Here is a 23,042-nt window from a genome sequence, read left to right as displayed (position 1 = left end):
GAAAAACCTTTTCTTTAAAGAAAATTATTACTGAGAGTCTGTGGAAGGCTACATAAGCCTTCTCCGGGGAATGACAAAGGAATAGCTAAAATTAATTCAGAGTTAATCATTATGAATGAGGCCACTTTCCTGCTGTTGATCAAACAGATAAGAGGATTTTACTTAGATTTTTCCATCTTTAGTCTCTCGAAGTAGATGCAAAGCAGCTACTTGGCTACAGAAGGTCAGCTGTGATTGCTGTCCTGGACTTCACGTCACTTCCCTGGCACTTTGGACCTGTCCAGTTCACCTACATCCCATATCCCTTTCATACACTGGGTCATCCCGGCATTTTACCGCACCCTTTAAATCCCACTCTCTAACCCTAACATGGTATTTGGATTTATTTGGATTTACCAGTAGTGTGCGCCAGTAACTACAAAATAGTTATTTTCTTATGCAGTAGTTCACTTTAGAGGGCAGGAACTACCACACAGCTACCTGGGGGGACCACGAGCTCACAGGGAGCCGATGCTTAAGGCTGAGGTAAAGCAAGGGCCTCCCGCCATTTACGCCCTTTCCCCACGGCTCAAGTGCTTTGTCCCTTCACGACAAGGGCTACAGCCGAGGTCCCGCCCGGACCCCGAGGCTCCGGCACGGCTCACGGGCGGCACGGCGGGGCACCACATTCAACACCCGACCGACAGAGGCGGCTGCCGCTCCCGCGAACAACTCCGGGCCCCGGGGGCGGGCGGGACCCTGGGTGGAACCAGCGCGGCCCTTCACCCACCTCACGGGGCCTGCAGCTGAGCCCGCCACAGCGCGGGCAACCAGCAGAGAGGCCCTGCCCGCCCCGCTGCTGCCCGCCACAGCGGCGCCCGCTCGCCGCGCCCGGGGCCGACCGACAGCGCCGCCGAGGGGCTGAGGCGGGCGCTGCGCCACCAGCGCCGGGCCGGAAGGCGCCCCCCCACTTCCGCCCCGCGGAACTACACCTCCCAGCGTGCCCTGCGCGGTTCCCATGGCGATGGGGAGCCGGGCCCGGGTCCTGAGGAGCGATGCCCAAGGCCAGGTAACGGGGAGTCCTGCCTGGGTTCGACGGAGGTTCGCTTCTGCAGCCGTACGGGGAAGGAACCGGCGGCCGGGGGGGACAGCCTGAAGGCGGAAGGGAGGCGTAAAAAGGCCTGTTTCGGCCTCTGCCCCCGAGAGCGAGTAGGGCCGGGGTTGGATGGGGGCATGCCGGCCCCTTGGCGCCAGCAGCCGGTGCTCCTGCGAGGGACCCCATGGAAAAGGGGGAGGCCTAACCCACCCCAGCGCCCCGCTGGTGGCCGTGCGGGAGCCTGAGGGGAAGGAGGCCTTCCCCGGGGCACCGGGGGCAGGGCCTGAGCCCTCCCGCGCCCGCTGGCTCGTGACCGGCGCCTCCGGTGCCGCGGCCGGGAGCTCCCGGCTCAACAGGCTTCCAGCCTGACCCGCAAGGGGCGGTCAAAAGCCTTAATCGTTAGAAAACCTTTTAAAAGTGTTTTTACACGTACTCAAAACAAAGCCTGCCATCACACAGCTGGTATTTACTCAGCGTGTGCCACAAATGGATATGGGGGTTACCAGAGGCTTTTTACTTAACCTGGTATTATTAGAAGTACTTCCACAAGCAGAGGGCCTGTGGTCTGAAATAGTAATACTTATAAATAATAATAATAATTAACTGCAATACTGTTGATTTAACAGTTTAGATGTTTTAATGAATTATGGTCTGGACTCCACTGTTTGCTCTAATGACACTTTATTTTTTCCATCTAGTGATACTTTATGGGATCTTGCTATAGCTGAAGTAGAGAAGAGAGAAAACCCCGATGACGATGGCAAGCATGTGGGAGTTTGGGAAAAGTCAATATTATTTATGGGAAACAAAAATGGGGTAATGCTAAATAGTGTACAGTTCTGTGCTTTTTGAACATAGTTTGTGTCGGAAAATATCTGGTATTTTCATATATTAGGTTCACTTAATTCTTCTGAAGACAAAATATGTCATGTTCTCATTCTGAGGAGGGTGGGCATTCCACTGAGTACTCAGTGGTATGGTACTCCATGTCTGAATTCCAACAGTGTAAAGACTTACTTTTCTGTATGTTTATTTGTATTTTAAGCATTCTTTTTATCTCATCAGTAATACTTAATTCCAGTGGAAGCCAAACATTACATAAATGTATTAATAATGATAAAAACCTGATAAACAATTTAACAGAGTTGGCCAGGTTGATCACGAATGTCTAATTTTAAGCATACTGTTCCTATTACTGTATTTGTCATCTCTATTAGTGTATAATTATAATAATGGTAGTGTAACTTGATTCTGATGGAAGGCTGGCAGTTAAGTTTCCATAATAAGGCTTTAATGAGAGTACAGTACACTTCTTCTTTGGTTTTAATTTCCAGGGAAAGACCACTATTATACTGAGGTGTCTTGAGAGGTATGTGTCAACTTTTTAAAAGTAGTTTTCAGCTGTGAGTTAGAATTTTACATAAAGAGTTATATTGTGTGATAATTCATAATGCATGTATACAGATGTTGTATTCTGATGTTGTATTCTGTGACTGGTTGATCGCTAATGGATAAAGTTATTTCCCCTCATTACTACCTGTCATCTGACCCTTTCAGTCCTTCTCCAGTACTGGAGAGCTTAAATGGCCACCTCTTCAGGTTGGTGCTGCTACTTCTCCTGTCTTCAGCAATGGGGACCTCTTGTCTTAAAAGTGTCCTCTCTGTACTGCTGTTTCTAAGCCAAATTCTGAACTGACTGATAAATCTAATTTAGTAACTGTAGAATTAACTTTATGTAGAGGATCTTGACAAAACAAAGTTATTTTTCGTTGCATAGGGAAGAGATTCCAAAGCCAACATTAGCCTTGGAATATACTTTTGGAAGAAAGGCAAGGAGACACAATACAGTGAGTATCCAGAAAGTATAGTTGACCATATCTTTATATATATATATACACATACACACACACACAAGATATGTGGGGTTTTATGTATAAGAACCTTAGGGATTTTAGCCTATTTTTTGTGAAACATAAAGGGTTTTTTAATACAATTTTATTTAAATCGGCTAGCTTAATTTTGTATTTTAATCTATGTTTTTCCCTCTTACTGAAACACAGTAGATCAGAGAGCAAAGTACAACACAAAGCAATCAGATTCATCTATAAAAACTACTTTGTTTTTTGTGTTTCAGTGTTTTTATTTTCCCATTGTAATATAGTATGCATGCCTTTAATTTTGTCTTTAAAATGCAAAATGAGTACAAACCAATGAAGATACTTTACAGCCAGTTTTGTGAGAGAAGCAGTCATCCTAGAGGATGTTGAATCATAATTAAATTTTTGGGTTATGTGTCCATAGCACTAAATTTTGCACTGCAGATTATGTTAACAGAAATATTGAACCCATTCCCATCACAGCACAGCACTGCCCAGCAGCAGTAACTATTGCTGCAGGTAATTGCTGCTTCCGTTACTAAAGCTGGAGGTGGAAAATCTGACTCTGAAAGATAAAAATCACTTAAAACTTTTCCCAGGGATGAAATGCAAAGGTAGAGTTTCCTTACTTTTCCAGCTGTGAATTTCTCAAAAATCATTAGTCTTGAGCTGCAGTAAAGAGACAGAAAGGGAAGAGAATGTGTTTTTTTTAATGTTTATTATTCATCATGCTGTTTCCTGACTTTTTTACTTTACCATAGTCATTTATCAAGATAGTCATAGGCATGCCTGGAGTCCCTATAGAGTGTTGTATGGGGTTTCCTGAACATGGGGAGGTTTTTGTTTGGTTTTGTTTTTTGGAAAATACTAGTGAAACAGTATATGTTCTTGTTCTGAGTCACTTGCATGAAAAGCCAATTTATTAGATGATCTTCTCTTGGTGTTGCACAGAAGCACACGTTTCTAACATAACCTGTTTTACAGCCTAAAGATGTAGCTCATTTTTGGGAGCTAGGTGGTGGAACCTCGTTACTGGAACTGATTCGAATACCAATCACTAGCAACAACATAAGGTAAGGGATTAATATTACAATTCCAAAGTTGATTTTGGCTTTCCTTCAAACATAAGTAAATCTCTAGACCTTTTATTGTAGAAAACTCTTTCAAAAATGTAAGATGAAACGTTTACGATTTTTTCTAAAAATCATTGTAATACCACTGATACTTTGCTTTGACCTTCCTTTTCACAGTTCTCTCCTAATAAGCCAAGTTCTTAGCAATCTCCAACAAAAGAAAGCAATAACATGAAGGCAATAAGTTGGCCTTAAGTATATAGAACAAGAAATACAGAAAAAAAGACATGGGAACTTTATGCTCAGTGAAAGAGTAGAAAAAGCAACTTGGAGACATAGAAAAATAAAATCTTGCCCCTACTTCTGTATGCAAAGTTAGATGCTTCCTCTATGAGGGGCAGTATTTTATGGTGAAAAACAAGGCAAAAAGTTATGACAAGAAAAAAAAATCTGGATTTTTGGGAAGTGAAGGGATCATCTGATGAGAAGAGCGTACAAGAGAGCTGATGTTTCTGAGAGGACCTAAAACTATTAAAATTATTAGAAGACAAAAGGACACAGGAATTTTGAGATAATTAAGAGAACATAGTGAGAAAAGTCCATAAAAGTGATGGAATAGTATAGGAAGAAAAATGCCTGAAGAGCTGTATGAAGAAATGAGAAGGTGATAGGGGATGCGTTTTGCATTTTTTCTGCTTAGGGAAAATGAAGCTAAAAGTGGAAGGGGAGAAAAGGATCACAAGATACTTTTTGTGTTATGATGCATTGCTTTATTTCTTTGGTAGTGAGCTTTAATTTCTGTGGGGCTGGGGGGGGGGGGAGAAAAAGGAGGGATAAAAATTTTATCATGTACCTTTGCTGCTGTTTTGGCTATTGAGATAATGCCATTAATTAGTAAGAGACTAAGAAGGAATGAAAAAAAACCCCACCACTTCAAAAGCATGTGAAGCTTTCAGCTTCTAGAAAAGGTTGGGGGGGGGAGTGGAACTCAATTGTAATTTTTCAGCTGTTGTCTGAACGAACTAAACTGAGCTCCATCTCCATCAGTCTTTTCTTCCCTTTTTACTGATAAGGAATCTTCTGATGTAGATGATCTTTGATGGGATAGCAACACTGTTCTGTAAGACCACTTCTGTTCATAAGGTGGTATTTCCACATGCTAGTCAAAAATTCTACCATTTCGATTTACATGCTTTTCACTGGTTTTCTCATCTGTCTGTAGTCAAGCCATTTGCTTATTTAAAAGTTCCATGAACTATATCTAGTTTCATCAAGAGACTTTTCACCAGATTTATTCCCCACAGCATTTTAAAGTGAAATTGGACATTCATTTTGTTTTGTAGTCTTTATAATACCAGTCTGATCTGCAATCCCCTTTTTCAAGTCAGGATGGAATGTAAAAGAATGATTTCACCCATTTAAATAGCTGCTCTTGCGATGTTCTTCTTTACAGTTAGTTGCACTTTAATGCAGTTAGAGTGTTGGGAGGCAGGATTTTGGAAGGAGAGGAGTTTATATGTGAAACATTCTTTATCGTAATCCACCTTTAAGAGCCTTGTAACTGCCAAGTATGTCTTGAGTGCTCAGACTTCTTCTATTTATCTTTCCAAAGATTTTCTCATACACTCATTTGAGGTTCCAGGTAACTGGCACTGACCATGGCACAGAATATTGCCCTTAACCATTTTTTTCCATTTCATATTACAAAAGAATAACTATATAACTTTCTAATACATCAATGGTTAGGAAAGATCCTATCCATTTGCTAACATTGCTTCATCTGGTATTGTAGACTTAACGAGATGGCAGGGATACATGATGGTAGAAGTGCCCAGTCATACAGGAAGAAGGAGCTAAATGGGCTCAGAATATTTGCATATTTTACTGCTTTGAAACAAAGTCTGCAGAAACAAAGCTTGATATATACAAGCTCCCCTGCAAATTTGTGATGGGAAGTTGCCAGAGTAATAGTTCTGAACAAGAGACAAAGGAAAGTTTTTTCTTCAGAGCTCAGAGTATCCTTAAAAGCCATCTTCCTTTGCTGAGACATTTAATTCAGTCTTAGCATTTGTATTTTCACATTTGTTGCTTTCAGCATTTGTACTACAGGTATGGTTGTTTATGAAAATGTTGTCTCATGCACTAAAGATTTGATTAAATAATGCCTCTTTAATAGGTCATTTGCAGTAGTTCTTGTATTGGATTTGTCCAAACCTAGCGAACTCTGGACTACTATGGAGAAACTTCTGCAGGTCACCAGGAACCATGTGAACAAAATTTTAACCAAACTAGAAAAGACAAATCCTGAAGTAGCTACTGAAATTAAACAGAGGATGCAGAACAATCTGCAGAGGGATCACCCAGTAAGTTACTTCTAATATTTTCTCCAGATGTCACAGGCCTTTATACAGTTAAAGATAATGCTTTTGAAAATCATAAACAACTCTTTTAGATTTTTATGCATGACTGAAAATCCATTTGATGTAGATGAACCTGTTCACTGGAAAATTATAGCAATTTAATAAAAATTCAATAAGAGCAGAAACAAGGAAAGAAGGTTTCTTATATCTTTTTGTTAGATATCTAATGTGATTGTTATGGCATGTTACACCAATCAAAAGTTTTAGAGTAGCAGTTTGCTGTTCCCCCCCCTCATCTTTTTAAAATGAAGATGAAAACTAGAATGTACAAAAGTCATCTAGCAAGAGACTAGCTGAAGGTACAAATTTAAGCAAAGAATATAGTTATAACAGCCATCAACATGACTATATACTTTGCATTTATTTAAATGTCTATCACAAACTCAATGCCTTTTGATAATCTGACAACTAATTAAATTATAAAGTTTCAGAAATGTTAACATCAGTCCTTTAAACATAATTGCTAACTAAATCTCTGGAAAAGCTAAACTAGATTATGCACAATAGAAATGAAAAGTCATTGTGCATTAAACCTCTGCAAGTGTTGTGTGTATATAATGCATCAATAAGTATTCAACTATTCAAAGAATTGGCCCATAAATCTAGTTACTGCTGCAGTACAGCAAATGCTTATATCGCTCAAAAATTTAAAGTAACTTAAAATTTATGAGAAAGTAACATGTGCAACACAGTATATTTAGAGTATAGGGTTTGACATCTGCTGGATGATGATTTTGTTTTTTACTTTTAGAGAAGGTAATTCACAAAAACTAAAAGCCTACAAGCACACATGGCAATAAATCATGACCACAGTGTCAAGTTTACATATAGGGGCTTACGTACCAGAAAACTGCAAGCATTTTTTAATAAGTGGAAAGAATAAGGCCATTAATTTTAAGAAGACTTCTTATACTTGCTCTGTAGGGAACACAATTATACCTTCTAAACTAGAATTTCTATTCAGCCTTCATTATCAAAACCAGAAAGAATGCAAACAAAACATTGTGTTACTCCTTGGTTCTCTTTTTACTTTCATCATTGTTCAAGAACAAATTATGTCAATTTTGTGGGAGAAAGTACTATCTTTTATAGTCAATGACAGCTTACACAGATTTTTATTTGCCTTTTTATAGCTAAACATGTTTGTATAACAAACAGGAATTGATGAGGTTCTTAGAAGTGTTTTTTTAAGTATTAGATATATTCCATTGGCCTGGATAAAGAATTATTTGCTGTGATGATAAAGCATATCAGTTGCAGACCTTGTTTACAAAGGCTGGATGCACCTAAAGTAGTCCACAGTCAAAAAAATAATACCATACTCCAGAGATGCATAGGGTTCAGTATGCCAGTTTTAATGTTTTTGATGTTATCCCAAATTAATTTTTTCTTAGTTCAGAAACTAAAACTAATTATTTCAGTTCTGTATTCTGTACATGCAGTTTTAAGTTATGATAATTTTGCTTAAAGCTTGTCTTGACGATGTATGAGTGAAGCCATTATTTTTCCTCTCAAAGTAGAGGATTTGCAATATGTGCAGCGTCTTGCTAATATACTCTCATTCAACCTGTATGTGAAATAACCAGTTTTAGAAGGGAACAATTAGGTCAACCTCTGCTACAACACATCTCTTTTCCACTCTGCTGCAACCAAAGCAGCTTGACTAATTACGTGAACACATGGGGGGATTGTCTCATTTCATATGGACTACAGGAAAACCTTCCAGGTAACTTGAGAATTATTGTAATTAATTATTAAAACTTTTTATCAGAAGTTAGCTATTTAACAGTTAACTACACCCCCAGTGCTGTTTTCATCCATTGGTGTTGGTTTGCATTTTCTTGGTTGGTGGGTGACATTCCCTTTTTCTGCTGATATCAAACATTTAAAAAACATTTAATATGATTTTCAAGAGTTTGGAAAATGTGATGTGGGGAGGACAAATGTGTGACATGAACTAATCATTCAGCTTAATTTTCTTGAGCTTCTGTCTGTATGACTTTGGATATGATGCAAGGAGAGGGAATGTGTCAAAAAGCCAGTTCTACTAATCCAATCTGGCAGTTGTTCTGTGAATATATGACTTTTTCCCCTCACTTCCCATCTAATTTTGGAGCTGGAATACATGGTGTAAAAGCCCTTTTATGCCAGAGGGATTATTTCCTGACCATCTATGAAAAAAATGAGAAAATTGTAGAACATGGTATGGATATTGCATTGAAGTTTATTCACTTGATTTAAAATTTTGAAAAAATAGAGGATGTCTGCTTTGAATTGATTTGAACCTCTTTTAGCTGTTTTAATGGTTGCAATCTTCTACAGTTTGTTTACATGTCTTAACTGTTGGATTTCTGTTTAATAGGATTATGAGTTAGTTGACCCTTTTCCAATACCCTTGGTGATAATTGGAAGCAAATACGACATTTTTCATGTAAGTAATATTTTTTTTCATAACTAAAAGATTCTGTATACTAAAATCTTGGTACTATAATAGTAATCATTTGAACAAAGGTACAGCCAGTCAGCCTTCTACCACAAAAAAGTCTTTCCATACAACAGTGTTATGGAGGGCATGCTGTCATTCCTTCAGAAAACATTCCCAAACTGATGTACTTCAAAATTGTTGATACATATGTTGCTGCAGCGCAAAGAGGGAAACAAAAAACCATCATGTTGATGACTTTCTTTTACAATGAGAGAAATCCAGCTCCATGTGTCCCTTCTGGCAGCAGCTGCAAGTTTATGGCAGTGAAAGAGGGGCATCTCTCATGTCAGCTGGTCAGATTTTTTGGTAGTTGTGGCAGCATGAACAGTAAACGGTCATTTCAGTCTAGAAGATTTTTTAAGTGCTTCTTAAGTGACAAGTTAGTCACTTTAGTGACTTCTTTAGTGACAAGTGAGTAGTTGCATCTTTTATGGAGGAGAGGAAAGAAATGTCATAGTACTTCTGGATTCTCTCCCAGAACATTAACAATCCAAACAAATGCATACCCAATTTTGAAGCAGCACTAGACCATGAGAAACTGGAACAGAATACTTGATTTTTAGCTGCTGTATTGGCAGTCTGTGCTTCTCTGGATGACTACATAGTGCATTGGTACTTGGCTGACCCTCTAAGTTACTTAGTTCTTTATGAGTAAGATACTGTGTCTTCTTTCATACTGAGGCTTTATGCTGAGCCATGTCCTCTTCAAAAATCACGTAATAAGCACAGAATAACAGCCTAATTCCTTTGGGGTCTACGGATAGACTCCTGCAGGCTTCATTGCAGCCAGGTTTTCACCCATTTTATCTGAGGAGGGCCATCTGTATGATGTTATATTAAAGAAACATTGATGAAAAGATATTTGCATGCACCTTTCAAATCTTGCAGGTATTAGAATTTACAGAGCATATACCTGAAGTCTACTGAAAGTTACAATATTGTAACAAAAAGAAAAAATCCTTATTATTCTAGTAGGCAGTATTTCTGCTTCTAAAAATTTAAAACAAAATGAAACAAATTAATTGAAAATTGAATACGCATTCCCAATTAAGAAACTTCTTCTGGACTAACATATTGCCTGACCCGGGCTCCCTCTGTAAAAAAAGAAACAAAGGGAAATTGTGACATTTCTTTTCGGAGTAGGCTGTTACTGATTCTGTCTTAAGATATAATTATGCTGACAGCTGAAAGCGTCATGTATTGTAGCCTAAGAGCATTGCAGTTTATACAAAAAATGAAAAGTTCTAGCTGTAATATTTTGGGTTTTGTTTCTTATGTATATGTTCAATATCAACTTTTTCAGGAATTTGACTCTGAAATGAGGAAAATAATAAGCAAGACACTTCGATTTGTTTCGCATTATTATGGAGCATCATTAGTGGTGTGTATATTCACTTTCTAACGAAGGACAGAGAAGATGAGCAATATTTGTGTTATAAAACAATATTTTAAAAAATAGAAATTTAAAACTGTAGAGCGAATGGGATGCAATTAGTTTTAAAGTATCTTTCTTCATGATTTAATCTGTTGGGCGGGTTACAGGTATTGGGAGGGGATGGCTGGATATGTGTTGTGAACAAACCACATAATTCCCAGTATCAGCAAAAACTAAGTAAAAGTAGTTATGTTAGCCAACTGAGTTCCCAGATTGAGTTTACTGCTTGTCTGGCAAAATTTTTTTGGTACGAGGAAGGAGGGCAGGCACAAGTAATCGCTGTAGATAGAGAACTGGCATTTTTGGTAGAAGTGTGATCTTAGGTCTAGTGACCTGGCTTCAGTAGATTTAAAAATGTAGATCCAAGGGCACATTTTCACAGCACTTGAAACATAACCAGATTACCACACTTATGGTGTTGAAGAATAAAAGCAGGGTTTTTTTTTACAGTAATGAGTAGGAACTGCCAACCATGAGGACAGTGCAGTATTTATGTGGGTATATAAATTGATTTTGAGTTTGGCAGATCATCTTTTGAGTAAAGGCAGAAACATGCATGTTCACGTTCACAGTCCAAAAAAGCTGCCTCTTCAGTTTTCTACATCAGAAGATGGTTCTAATTATATCAACCATGTTGTTTTTTATAAATAATATTTCATAATGGCTTATTTTGATTACCAAACTACTTATGTTTGCTTTCAGTTGTTATTACAGCATGTCCTTTTGCATCCATGTAACATTGTACAACTTTTGTACTTTGACGTGTGTATTCATCTTTTGTTAACTGAGAATACAACTGTTTTGCTTCATTTTTTTTTTAAAGAAAGTATTTAAGTGTTATTGTAATTAAAAACAAAAAACCGAGGAGCCTAAAACTCTTCGGCTGCTAAATCCTGATTCACATTAAAATGAGTGGGAGAAACTTCGCACAGTAGGGAGCTGACTTCTTTCTCAAAGACATGAATCTGTTAGGATACAAAAGCCCTTATACAGGAATAAGCATGCTCTTTGAGAAGATACTCTGGGAGCTGCTTTCTGGTAAATTTGTACCAGTTCTGCCACTGTCAAAGTGCTTTTACAATGTGTGAACAATTTTATAGTTATTCATTACATTTTCATGTGTTTATGGTATTCTGCATAATTTCTAATGTAGCTTAAAATCTTAATAACTCGTTAGTCTTGGGCAAAAGACTTGTGTCTCTTAATGTGCATACTTTAGAAGTTTGGAATCTATGTTAAAATTTATTCTTTAATCTTTATACTATTTTAAATTTAATCTTTCTTGATCTATACATTCAGTGACAAATACATTCATGTTTTGGAAAGTTCAGTGAACATATACCAAATTTATGCCTGAAATCTTCTGTGTAGATGACATAATGTAATATTTCTATGATGGAAGATCATAATGTCTATTTTGTTTTCTGATTTGTTTAGTTTACCAGTAAATCTGAGGCTCTCCTGCTGAAAGCCCGTGTTCTTATTAATCACTTGGCATTTGGTTATGACAAAAGGTAACATAATTATTATCCGATTATTACATGTCTTTCCCACATGTAATAAAGTACTTAATAAAAAACATTTTGATCGCCAAAAAATTTTTTTTTCTAAAATACGATCTCTGAAAGATTCTTGTTGGTGGGCTTTGACTCCTGTGCCTCAGCTGCCTATCTCTGCACAGGACAGTGATAAGTCCTTTGTTTTGATCCCAAAACTGATAGATTAGAAACATGGTCATCACTAGAACCGAGTATGTTTTTATTTACATATGTTTGTGTGCAAAACCCAGTAAGAATCACATTTTATCTGGAATAATGTAATTTTCCATTGATTGCTAAATGCAAATTTTCTTTTTTCTGTTTAGCAAGTCTGTATCGGTGGATCACAGCAAACCTCTATTTATACCAGCAGGCCTGGATTCGCTAAGCCAAATAGGTTAGCACGTTTCCTGTTCATTGTCTGTGTTGCTTAGTTGCTTTTGAAAACAAGAAAAAAATTTTAAGCAAATTAAAAATTTATAGCACATCAGTGTCAGTTTTAACAGATTATTGAAGGAAATGGCCTAGAAAGTTTAAAATTATGATTCAATATTTAAATTGTTGAGCACTTATTTATTTATTTATTATTGAGAATTAGGTAGTTTTTGGAGTAGTCCCAATACTTTATTGAAATAAAATACTTTATTAAATTAAAGTACCAACAAGCTTAGATCTGAAAGAAAATGTAATATGCGATACCACTGAGTGCATTTCATGGTAAGAGATCAGTGCTTCTTCAAAGTTGTTTCAGCTTGTCTCTGTAGAATATAAAATGCTAAATTAGATGGTTCATTATCCAAAATGATTTGATAATTTATGTTGTTATGACAACATACTTGTATCACTTTGCATTGTGCTGTAATCCTTAGGACCACCACCTGCCTCTGATAGTGATATTGGAAAGATGCGTGCAAACACACCTCTGGAACTGTGGAAAAAAGTGTTTGAGAAAACATTTCCTCCCAAGGTAGGTATTTGCATGTCTGCTGTACAGCTTCTTTCACCATAGAATAGAAGTAATATCACTACTAATTTTTGTCTTTCAAATCCAGCGACTGGAATTTCAGTCTCACTTAGCAGTTCTGTTTCTTCCAACTGCTTTTAAGCAGTTTCATGCAATTTAAAAATACAGATTTGTATGTGGTGGGGCTTTGATTCTTAGCTTCTACATCTTCAGTCACCTTTCTACATTTAGTAATAATGAAAATACTGATGTAATCCTCTGGTTTTTTCCAAAGTTATAACGTTTCATTTCAGTATATTGAGAGACAAGATGTACACAATGGAGTTGGAATTTTATAAGGTGACATATCCCCTAATACCTAAACCCATTGACTGTGGTATTCCAAGAGGGAGTGTGTTAGAGTTCCTTGCAAAATCTGCCATTTTCCTATGGGAAGTGTTTGGACTTGCAAGGCAATTAGAATCCCTTGGCACCTATGTAGTGATAAATCTTGTACATATTTCAGAAGTTTCTGGTCCCAAGAGGCAAACCCCCAAATACTACTTTTCATTAAAAGTAACTGTGGCTGTTAGGAAATCAAAATTCTTTTCTCTTTGACCTGAGCAAATACACACTGCTGCTGTCTCCTTGTGTAATAGACCGTATCGCAGTTCTTATCCCTGTTTATTTCCTGCCCTACAGCTTTCCTGGGCAGGCAAGGAAGTCAGTCAGGGCTATGGAACTGTGCCTCAAATTGTGGTGTGCAAATGGGTTCTTCTAGTTTTCTGTCTATAAATCTCCATTCTTGGTGAGAAGGAGTTTGAATTCACCCTTTCCCACTCACCTGACTGCTACATATCAAAGCCTACAAATTATTTCAGGTGGTTTGTGACGAGAATAAATTATCACTAAGTTGCCATTCTCACTACAGTATGCCCCAACATGATAAAGACTCAACTGTACTTTTCAGAAACTATACAGAACTGTTTATTTTTCATGTTATTTTTCCTTCATAGTGTTTTACAACACAATAAACAAACATTCCTCTGCCACCACCCACCCGATAACTCCTGAACTCCTCCCGAAATAGCTGGAGAAATTAATACATTTCTCATCTTGCAAGCTCTGTCAGTATTCTGAGGTATCAGTCTAATTACAGATTTAAAGATTTGCCAAGTAGATTCCCAGTCTTCTGTTTTGGTTCCAAAATATGCTTTAAACTTTAAAGCTCTTTTTATGCATTGAAATTTTCTTTTTCTGTCGCCTTGTCTAATAATAAATATAATTCTGCTTTATTTTATTCCATCATGTGTATGATTGCTGCCTTGCTACTTTCCATTTATTATGAGTGAGGAGAAATGACAGGACAACATGAAAAAAACCCAGGCTTTAGTAAGAGCAACCTTAACTATGCCCAGATGTCATGGGCCAGAAAGGATATTTTCATTCTGAGAATAATAAACAACTACCAAATAAGAGTATTTTCTTTCCTTTAAGCTCTAACTGTACTGTTACTTTCTCATTATTTTACCAATCTAACGTGTTTTTTTTAAATATAATCTGTGTTCTGTAGCACAAAATTCTTCGATAAATGCAAGACTGTAACACGTTTGTATTAAAAGCAAATACTTACATTAGCTCTACAGCATGGCATTTTCTTGTTAGAAGAACGGAAGATAAATTTTATTTTTTGGACTTTTGTCATTTCTTCTTTTAGAGTTCCTGTGATTTACAAGATACCAAGGACCCTGCGCAGGATTTACAATATGCTGAGTATGATGTTGATGTTATGAGAGCTCAGAAAAACCAGGTGTGTGGTAGTTCTCCAATTGCTGTTCGCAGTTAGGTATTCCAGAACCACCAGCATTGCTGAATTAATTGTAGTCCCTTTTTTGCCTTTAAGTAACTTCAACTTTAGTTTTCAGCGTAGCAGTTGCTTGGGGTTTTTTTCCATTGGTAGGCATTAAGCTGGTAGAGCATTGTTAGATCTCAAACTTTTGTCTCTGCAGTTTCTTTAGAAATTAATAATTCAGATTTTCCTCTAACTCTCTTCCAGAATTGTTTCACTAAAATACTGAGGCAAAGCTGTGACGCTTTCTTGGCAGTAATTTCTTCATTTCTGTACCTTGTACTCTCATTCGGGTGTTGACTGGCAGAAAGTCTAGGAAGCAGTAGCAAGGTTTGGGGTGGGGGCTGTTTACTTTTTAATTTTTGTCTTTCTGTTTCAAAACTTTTTATTTAAAGTGGAAAGGTACTGAGATAATAACGTTTCTGACTCAAGTTTGCAGGCTATGTACATTTTAGCTGAAACAGAGTGAATAGAATTGTTCTACATAGTGATACTTAGTTTAACCCCTGAATTCCAGGAAAGACCTTTAGTGGTGAAAGGGTCTTGTGTTTTTTTCTTACTAATTTTGAAGTGTTTCTGCATTTCCCTGCATTTGTGGTGAGTTAATTGCATATAAAAATTCAGTGGCAAACTAAACGAAAGTTAGAACATTGCGTTATAGATTACCAGTGTATAACATCACATGAGTAGAAACACTTCATATAGTTTTTATCAATGTCATAGGTGTGGGTCTGTTAAAATCAATCAAGTTTTGTGTACTTTTCTTTGTTTGGAAGAAGTATCACATACTGAGTGTATATTTTATGTAGGTTCATATCTTTCACACACAAAATTCTTTGCTGGAATGACTGAGAAACATTCTACTCTGTTCTCACAGTTTATGCGTGGGCTTATTTGTACACCGTTTAACTTCTTTGTGGGCCAAGTTAATGGAGATTTTTCTAACGGTGTTTTAAGATGCTGGATTGTACCAATCTAGATTGCATGTGCTTTTACAGACTCCCAATCTTAGGATGAAAGGCAGTTTTATTGAATCGCACTGCAGTTAATCTTGGGTAACCCTAAAAACCCTGGCAAATTTCATCTTTTTGCATGCTTGTAAAAGAAAGCCAAAGGATTAGATTATTACTGCCATCACTTTTTGCAGAGTTTAGTTGGATTGCATAAGGCAGTAAACCCATAGTTACCTGATCCAAAGAAATACGTTAATAATATAAAAGAATAAAGCATTTCAAGAATCTCTTGCAGTCTTTGAACTTGCACGTTACCTGTAATATCCTGTTAATGTAGGCATCGGTTCTGAATTTCTGTTACATCAAGAACAGTCTTAGAAATCATTAAAATTTGTAAAGCGCATTGCTTTTGGACTTTATAATGTAATCTCAGAGTATCTGTATATCTCAAAATAACTATATGGTGTACTAGGTTTGTTATTTTTAGATAATACTTAATGTCTTGCAAAAGAAGATACTGGTATGCGTTGATTAAATCATACAGGAAATTATTAATTTTCTGTTTTTAAACAAAAGAGACAGGCTTTTAGAATCTTAATCTGTTCAAGGGCATTGCAAACCAGTGTAGCTTCTTTCAGTTGGACTACTACAAGTAATTTGAGCATTAAAGAGAAAATTACTTTTGTTATCTGAAGCTATTTCCTAAACTTCTGTATTGTGAAGTTCAATTTTTACAAGATTATTTGCACATTATTAAAATGTTTTATACTCCGAGAACTTAATTCAATTTGAAATGCAGCAAGATAGCAATATACATCTGAAAGAAAAGAACTCTGTAGTTGCAATGATTCTTTAAGTGTCTTTGAATTTCCCAGTTATATGAAAAGTGGCATGAAAATCCTGTTTTTAAAGCAACATTTTAAATGCATCACACATCTGATGTTCTTAATATATTGTTCCTCCTGCACAATAGATATCAAGGGACTCTATAAAGATGTTTAATATGCAACATGTTGCTAATGAAATCATGGGACATAACGCAAAGTTAAAGTTACATAGGACAGCGTATATTTTAAAATCTTTTAAGTGCATGTTACCATTTTTCTCAGTTACTTTGGGTTAATTAATATGCCACTTTGGACTCTAGGTGATAACCATTTTGCTTGTTTACCTCAAAGATAAGCTTTAAAGGAAAAAATAAACAGGAAAACATAGCAGCAGAAACAAAATACAGCCCCTGTCACTGAATCTGATAGATGAACTAGCACACCTGACTGACTCGGACTTGGTCAGGACTGCTCAATAATAATGTAATAGATTTACAGCTAACTGAGGCAATACAGTTTAATTAAATCAATTCCAACTTTGTAACCTTGGTTGAAGGGTTTGTCTGCAGCTAGAGTTTGTACACTCTAGCACGGTAAAAGGTTAAGTTCTTGAGATTAAAGTACCTGGCTCACTCCAATGTGCTGGCTGTCAGCTAGTATTTATCTGAGTCGGTTTTTGGCTGTAGAAGTTAAGAGAGTCCAGCTCATCAGCATTCTGCCACAAGAGTGTTTTCTTTTAGACCAGATTATTTTGCCTCCTTAATATTTTCAGAGTTAAGTATGAGATGCACCACTCTGTTTCTGGACCATTTTGCTCTGGAAAGCCCTCTGAGGCTACCTTTTCCTCACTGTGCCTTTGTTCAACTATCTTTTTCAGCTATGTCTTTTCAGAATTTTTCCTAGTACTTACCCCACAGACATGCAATGTGCAGGTTTATATCGACTAGTGCTGTTGCAATTGTTTACTGCTTATTCATTCTCTGGAGTTAAGCTTTTTTGTAATGTATTTTTTAACTAGCAGATTCTTGCCAGGAATTACTGGAATTTTGTGGTCTTTGCAGGGTTCTCAAGATTCAAGAAGAACATTCATTTTGGCATGCTTATTAGGCCTTAAACATGTAGCTTGCTGTTGGCGCTTCGTACAGTCCATGTACAACAAACACGGCAAACTTATCATCCGTTTCTCTCCGTTGTCTGCTAGCTTTTTGGCTTTTGATGCTTTAAGGTCACTTTAATTTCATTTTAGGTACACATGTAACTTGAATATGAGTGAGATCTTTTAAAAGAATATGTCAAGTAGAGCTGCACATATACCACCTGCATCTGTGAGCATCTATGAGTGCATGAAAGTCTTGTTCCTTAGTTCCTTCTAAATGTTTGTGGCAGTGAGATGGTACATGGGGGGTGTCTGCTCTGTTTCCTTTAGAAATGCTGGCTACCACAGACGTAAGTACTCCAAGATGTGTTTTCGAAGGTTTTTGTTTGTTTCAGGTCTTAGCTATCCTGTTATGCCTTGTACTGCTAAACCTCAAAATAGGTGCTTGGACCTTTTTCATCTGGACATTTGACTGCAGCGTCATTAGTTGAAGCAAACGATAAAGCTAACCTTGAGCCCAAAGAATTGGATAGCCTCCCAACCAGGTACTTAAGAAGTCAGTGTCACGCAATGCCAAAGTTCACACTGACTGGTCTTTGTTGCACAAAAGTATTACTTCAGGGATTGGTGCCAGTTTTAGTTGAAGCCTAATGCCATAAAACATACTTTAAAAAAAAATGAAGTAGATGCCTGGTGCCAGTTGGTGTCAGCTAACAAAAAGTAACGGAAGCAGATCTCAACAAACAGGGCTGTAACTGTTAAGACTTTAACAAGTCATAAACAGAAGGGGAGGTTCTGTAACATCTCACAAGGAAGCATAGTCCTGTTTCCTCCTAAAATAGGAGTGACCTAATTAACTGTGTCATCCGCAGCTAAAAGTTTGGGTGTCAGACCTGCAGCTGTTTGAGATATGGGGACTGTGTTGGCCAACAGAACAGGAGCCATATTTTTTCAGTATACTTCGCTGACGTGACCATATTGCAGAATTTCAGGAGACAATTTCAGTCTCACCAAAAAAATAGAGGATTGCATATTGTGTGATGAACCTCCTTGGTCAGACCAGTGTTGCTGGGCAGAGGAGTGTGACAGGCATCTTAACGTGGGTAACAGATTAGTAGCATCTTTCATTTTCTCCACAGGAGAAGTGCTAGTCTTCATATTGTGGAGAAAAAGTTACTTAGAATGTTTACTCAGCTGCCAAGAATAAGCTTTCTTGTTTTCACATGAAAGCATGTCCAAATGGGTACAAAAGATTATTTAAAAAAAAAAAAACCAAACAACTAACTTAAAGAGCATTATTAGAGCACTGTTATTAAATTTCCTACTGAAGTTTGGGTGCTTAAGATTTTTAATCCTTGTTTTAGTACTTGGCTATTTTCACCGTGTTCCAGATTGAGGGCACTTTCAGTAAGAAACTGCATGAAAAGGAAAGTTAAGGTCATATCAGTCCCTCAGAACTGAGGAAAGGCAACAACAATTAAACCTGTTCCTACAATCTTAATTTTTCCTCTTTGTTTGTAGACATTATAGTATTGTCTTTAATTACATGATCATATACTGTTTTGCTGATGTCTCCATTCAATTGTTCAGTATTTCTTTTCATCATCCTTATTCTTTGTGTACTTTATTTCTCAACCTGCCATTCAGACACTTCAATGAACACAAAAGTATTAATTTTTTTTCTCTGAGAATGTGTGGTAATGTTATCTTATCCGAGTGCCTCGCAAACATCAGTTAAGTCTTTCTTCCCAATCCCTTTATGAGATTAGGTGTGATCTTCTGCATTTGACAGATGAAGAATTTATAGAAACACTGAAGTACAGAAGCATTGAGGTTAAAAAAATTTTTAGAAATCCACTTTATGACACTGTTGAGACATCTATGACAAGTTGCTAGCATTAGTAATGTTTAAAGCGCTCACAGCATGTTGAAAGTGTATTTACATTGCAGTTGTTAATTTTTTGTAAATCTGATCTGTGTCACCTAAACTTGGTACCCGGAAAACAGAGGAAGCATAATGCTAGCATGAACGTTTTGGCATACTCTAGAGAGATATTCTTTCATAGGATCTTTCAGTTTGGAGAAAGGATCTCTTAGCTGATTGAATAATTGCAGTATATTCTAGAATTCTGCTTATGTTTTATAGGACTTTATGAGCAGGAAGGTACCCTTTTTCCAAAGGGTCTCTGGAGTAATCTTTGAGCTGTATTGGAAAGATCTTTCCATTAAATATCTGACTTCAGGGGAATTATTTTACTTTCTATTTTACATGAAAACTAAGGAAGTATACTTTCCTGACAGCATTTTTCCTCCTGAATCAGTGAATTTGGTAAAGATTCTTTTTTTTTAATATCCTCCTATTTAATCTCTTTTTTTTTCTTTCATGTGCCTTTGTTTAAATGGTAATCCTCCCTAGATACGTCTCCAAAATAAGTATTTAGCATTTTGTTCTGTACTTCTGTGTGTAGTGATATAGATACAGAGTTTTAATATATGCTGTGGTTTTGATACTTTGCATTTCTGATTCAGTTGTTTCAAATGGTCTTTATACTGAACCGACTTCTAGCTAAAATTACAACAAAATAAATTCTGCTGAACTGTCTGCCTCTTTCTTGAAACAGTTCACCTGGGTGATAAATCTGTAAGGCTAATTATTTAGGCAGCACTTGTAGACATGACCTCCAGACAGCGTTGTTGTTACATGTAAAACTTCATTGTCTACTTTTACCCTTTCTTGTAGCCTTTGAGTAAGTTTTTAGAATCGGAATTATTTACTTAGCATAAATGAGGTTACATGTGCTCCTTAAAATGTCACAGTATTCTTTCTATTCCTAACTGTTGGCAAGTTTCCAACAGTTCAGTATGTTCTGAGATCATAATTACTTCATATTAATAATGAGGGAGTGAAAATACTGAGTAAAGACTGGCTTAGAGATAGAACAGTACTAGAGTTCTAGTTAATAATGCAACTTCCTAGATTTAGATTAGACACAGTATGTTCTGTGTCAGTCATCTATGAGTTGCTTAACTGCTAAACTAGACTCCTGCAAGCACCATGAAGAAAATGCACTAATTACAGATCCTCTTACTGCTCATAAATCTGTGGCACTTCATGAAAATTTTGCATTGCTGACAAAGCTGCTGGAGTTTTTTCCCCAAGAGAGAGAAAATTCCATTTATTATTTCCATACAATTTTTAGATGACAATTTCTTTGTTGCTCTGCTCTTTATTTTCTTCTTCCTCCCTCTGTGCTCTGTATTGAGAATTAATACTTCTGTTAAATTAATCTGGTGCTGTTTTTGTTCAGTTCTGGTATCTGTATACCTACAGTGAAGCCTCCCTTGCTCTGTGAAGTGCATTCTATTAAAATCAGAATAGCAATCATGTAAAACACATGCCTACTTTTGAGGCTTTTATGTCCACCTGTTGCCCTGATCTAAGCAAGATAATGATGAAAAATGTTTGTATATGCCTTAATCATTCAAGTAGCAAATGTATGTATCATAACTTTTAGTAATGAGATTAGATTAATATATAGATATATGTTTCTGTTTTAGGAACTTGAACAATACAAAAGAAATGCCTCTAAATCCTGGAAAGAAATGGATTTTGACTCTGATGAACTGCTATAGGTGTCTCCAGTTTAACATTTACAAATTACTTCAATAATTCTAACGTTACATTAGCAATTTAATCTGATGCACTAGAAAATATACAATATCAAACTAAAAAATCAGTATTATTAAAGCATTTCTGTTATTGTATTTAATGAAGAGAGATGTTTATTCATTCAGTCCAAATTTAACTATAGCTTGGTACAGACAGTTTTAAAAAGTGGAGAGGAAGGAATTCTAGATTGTTCAGAGATAGATTTGAGTACGAAAATGGGCACTAGTCAGTTCTACCTATTTTATAACACATTATTTGGTTTATTTTTGGATGCTTCTGCCCTAAACTTATCTAAACAACTTTTCACACCCAAAATATTATTAGTAAGTGTGCTAGGCATCTTTTCCTAGTTCTTTGCATATATCACTCAAAAGCAAAGCCTAAGAATATATTTGCATCGTTGTGTGATGTATTTGAGTAGGATAGGTCCACAAAAACTGGCAGAATCAAGTTAGAACCGTAAATTAAAACCATGGTTGACCTGAATTCAGAAGTTTGCTTTATCTCTGTTTCAGTATCATATAGTTTAATACAGGAATTATTTCTTGCAATGTATAATGTTGCAATAACTTTGCCCAGAATTTAGAAGACGGACATTTCTGTCAAATATTCAAATGCTAGGAAGTCAGTCTAATCAATTTGACAGGTACTTGGTTAGTGGTGGAAGTATAATTGACTCACATTCAGCCTAAGCTGGTGAAATGCTAGCCTGAACTAGATACAGCTTTTCATCCATGGACGTGTCTCTTGAGAGCTAAGACTTGTTTAAGAGTAAATATCAGAACTGTCACCTGGCAGCCCAGGTCTTAAGGTTAAGTTCCCCGATGAACCACCCTACATGTGCATAAAAATGGGAAAGGCAAACTAACGTAGTGTCTTTCCAGCTCTTTAGAGTTATTTGTTACTTTTAACATTTGTTCACCAAATGTTTTTCCTGATACAACACTTGTACCTCAGAATACTTTACATAAAAGGTAGTAGAAAAAATATCTTGGCCTCACACGTAAGTGGAGAACGTGCATTAACTCAAGGATTTGAAATTCTTTGTTACAAAGGGCATAATCTCAAAACCATCAAATTAAACTAATTATATTTTTATGGAATTTTGATACAAATATACTTCTCAAAAAAAATCTCTAGCTATCCCTCTGTAACAAATAATTTCTTTACTGAACATGAAAAGTTAGTTATAAAATTTAGGAATTCTGTGTCTGTTGCGCTTTCAATTTTGAGAGGTACTTATAGTTACTAAATGGATAAATTAGACTCTTTGGAATGTGAATGAGCCTGTGAGAATAATTTCCAGAGATGTGAACTGCATTGCTTCCAAGAAGTGGCAAACAACTTTTATATTTTTTTTCCTAGTTAAATTGACATTTTATTAACAGACAAAAATTTATTCTAGTAATTCACAAACTGCTTTAGAACTTGATAATGGAAAGAAGGAACAGATATAAATAACATAACTGTCTTCTCTGATTTGCCATCATTTACAAGAAACAAACATGTTAGGTAACTTTTGTATAGCTTGAAGATCCTGTACTCCTTGGTTGTATAGCATGCATAAGATTAAAGTGGAGTGATCTCTTGATTCTGTGTTTATTTACCCATATTTGGTTTGTTCCATTTCTACAGATCCCCAAAATGGTATAAAAACAAAGCACAGGACTTAAAAAACAACTCTAGAAATGAGATTTACTAGCAGTTGTACCCCTCTGCTTATTGGTAATAGTTAAAAAACAAAATAGTGGGGGAAAAAATCAGAGCACTATTGCTACATTGTTAAAATTTGACAGCAACA

General features: G+C 36.6%; 2 protein-coding genes across 6 annotated transcripts in view; one reads left to right on the top strand and one right to left on the bottom strand.

Moving 5' to 3' along the window:
* The first annotated feature begins 943 nt into the window (after positions 1–943).
* On the top strand, positions 944–22,832 carry DYNC2LI1 (dynein cytoplasmic 2 light intermediate chain 1). Of its 5 annotated transcripts, XR_008749147.1 has the most exons (14): positions 944–1,048; positions 1,774–1,891; positions 2,410–2,444; positions 2,853–2,922; positions 3,937–4,025; positions 6,202–6,388; positions 8,808–8,876; positions 10,234–10,311; positions 11,803–11,879; positions 12,230–12,300; positions 12,773–12,870; positions 14,564–14,656; positions 17,967–18,116; positions 21,130–22,832. XR_008749147.1 is itself a non-coding variant. In XM_055815995.1 (13 exons), the coding sequence occupies exons 1-13, from the start codon at positions 1,035–1,037 to the stop codon at positions 17,708–17,710; spliced, it is 1,125 nt and encodes a 374-aa protein (XP_055671970.1). In that variant the 5' UTR covers positions 944–1,034; the 3' UTR covers positions 17,711–17,960. The 5 variants fall into 5 exon arrangements, 4 of the variants coding, with proteins under 4 accessions (XP_055671970.1, XP_055671969.1, XP_055671971.1 ...); XM_055815995.1 differs by lacking the exons at positions 17,967–18,116; positions 21,130–22,832 and adding an exon at positions 17,537–17,960 and having other exon boundaries at positions 1,774–1,843; XM_055815994.1 differs by lacking the exons at positions 17,967–18,116; positions 21,130–22,832 and adding an exon at positions 17,537–17,960.
* Positions 12,516–23,042, bottom strand: part of ABCG5 (ATP binding cassette subfamily G member 5) — a 28,391-nt gene continuing 17,864 nt past the window's right edge. Inside the window, exon 13 of the mRNA XM_027788499.2 lies at positions 12,516–12,661. Coding sequence (XP_027644300.1) covers positions 12,651–12,661 — 11 coding nt within the window. The 3' untranslated portion in view covers positions 12,516–12,650. The remainder of the gene's footprint in view (positions 12,662–23,042) is intronic.

This window comes from Falco peregrinus, chromosome 11, assembly GCF_023634155.1.
Source record: "Falco peregrinus isolate bFalPer1 chromosome 11, bFalPer1.pri, whole genome shotgun sequence".
Lineage (NCBI taxonomy): Eukaryota > Metazoa > Chordata > Aves > Falconiformes > Falconidae > Falco > Falco peregrinus.
Note: the sequence above shows the minus strand (reverse complement) of the source record. Positions and strands in the feature narration are given on the sequence as shown.

Coding starts and splice junctions, on each gene's coding strand:
- DYNC2LI1 (XM_055815994.1), top strand. Junction 10,312..11,802: donor ATTATGGAGCATCATTAGTG/GTGTGTATATTC, acceptor TGATTTGTTTAG/TTTACCAGTAAATCTGAGGC. Junction 11,880..12,229: donor GCATTTGGTTATGACAAAAG/GTAACATAATTA, acceptor TTTTCTGTTTAG/CAAGTCTGTATCGGTGGATC.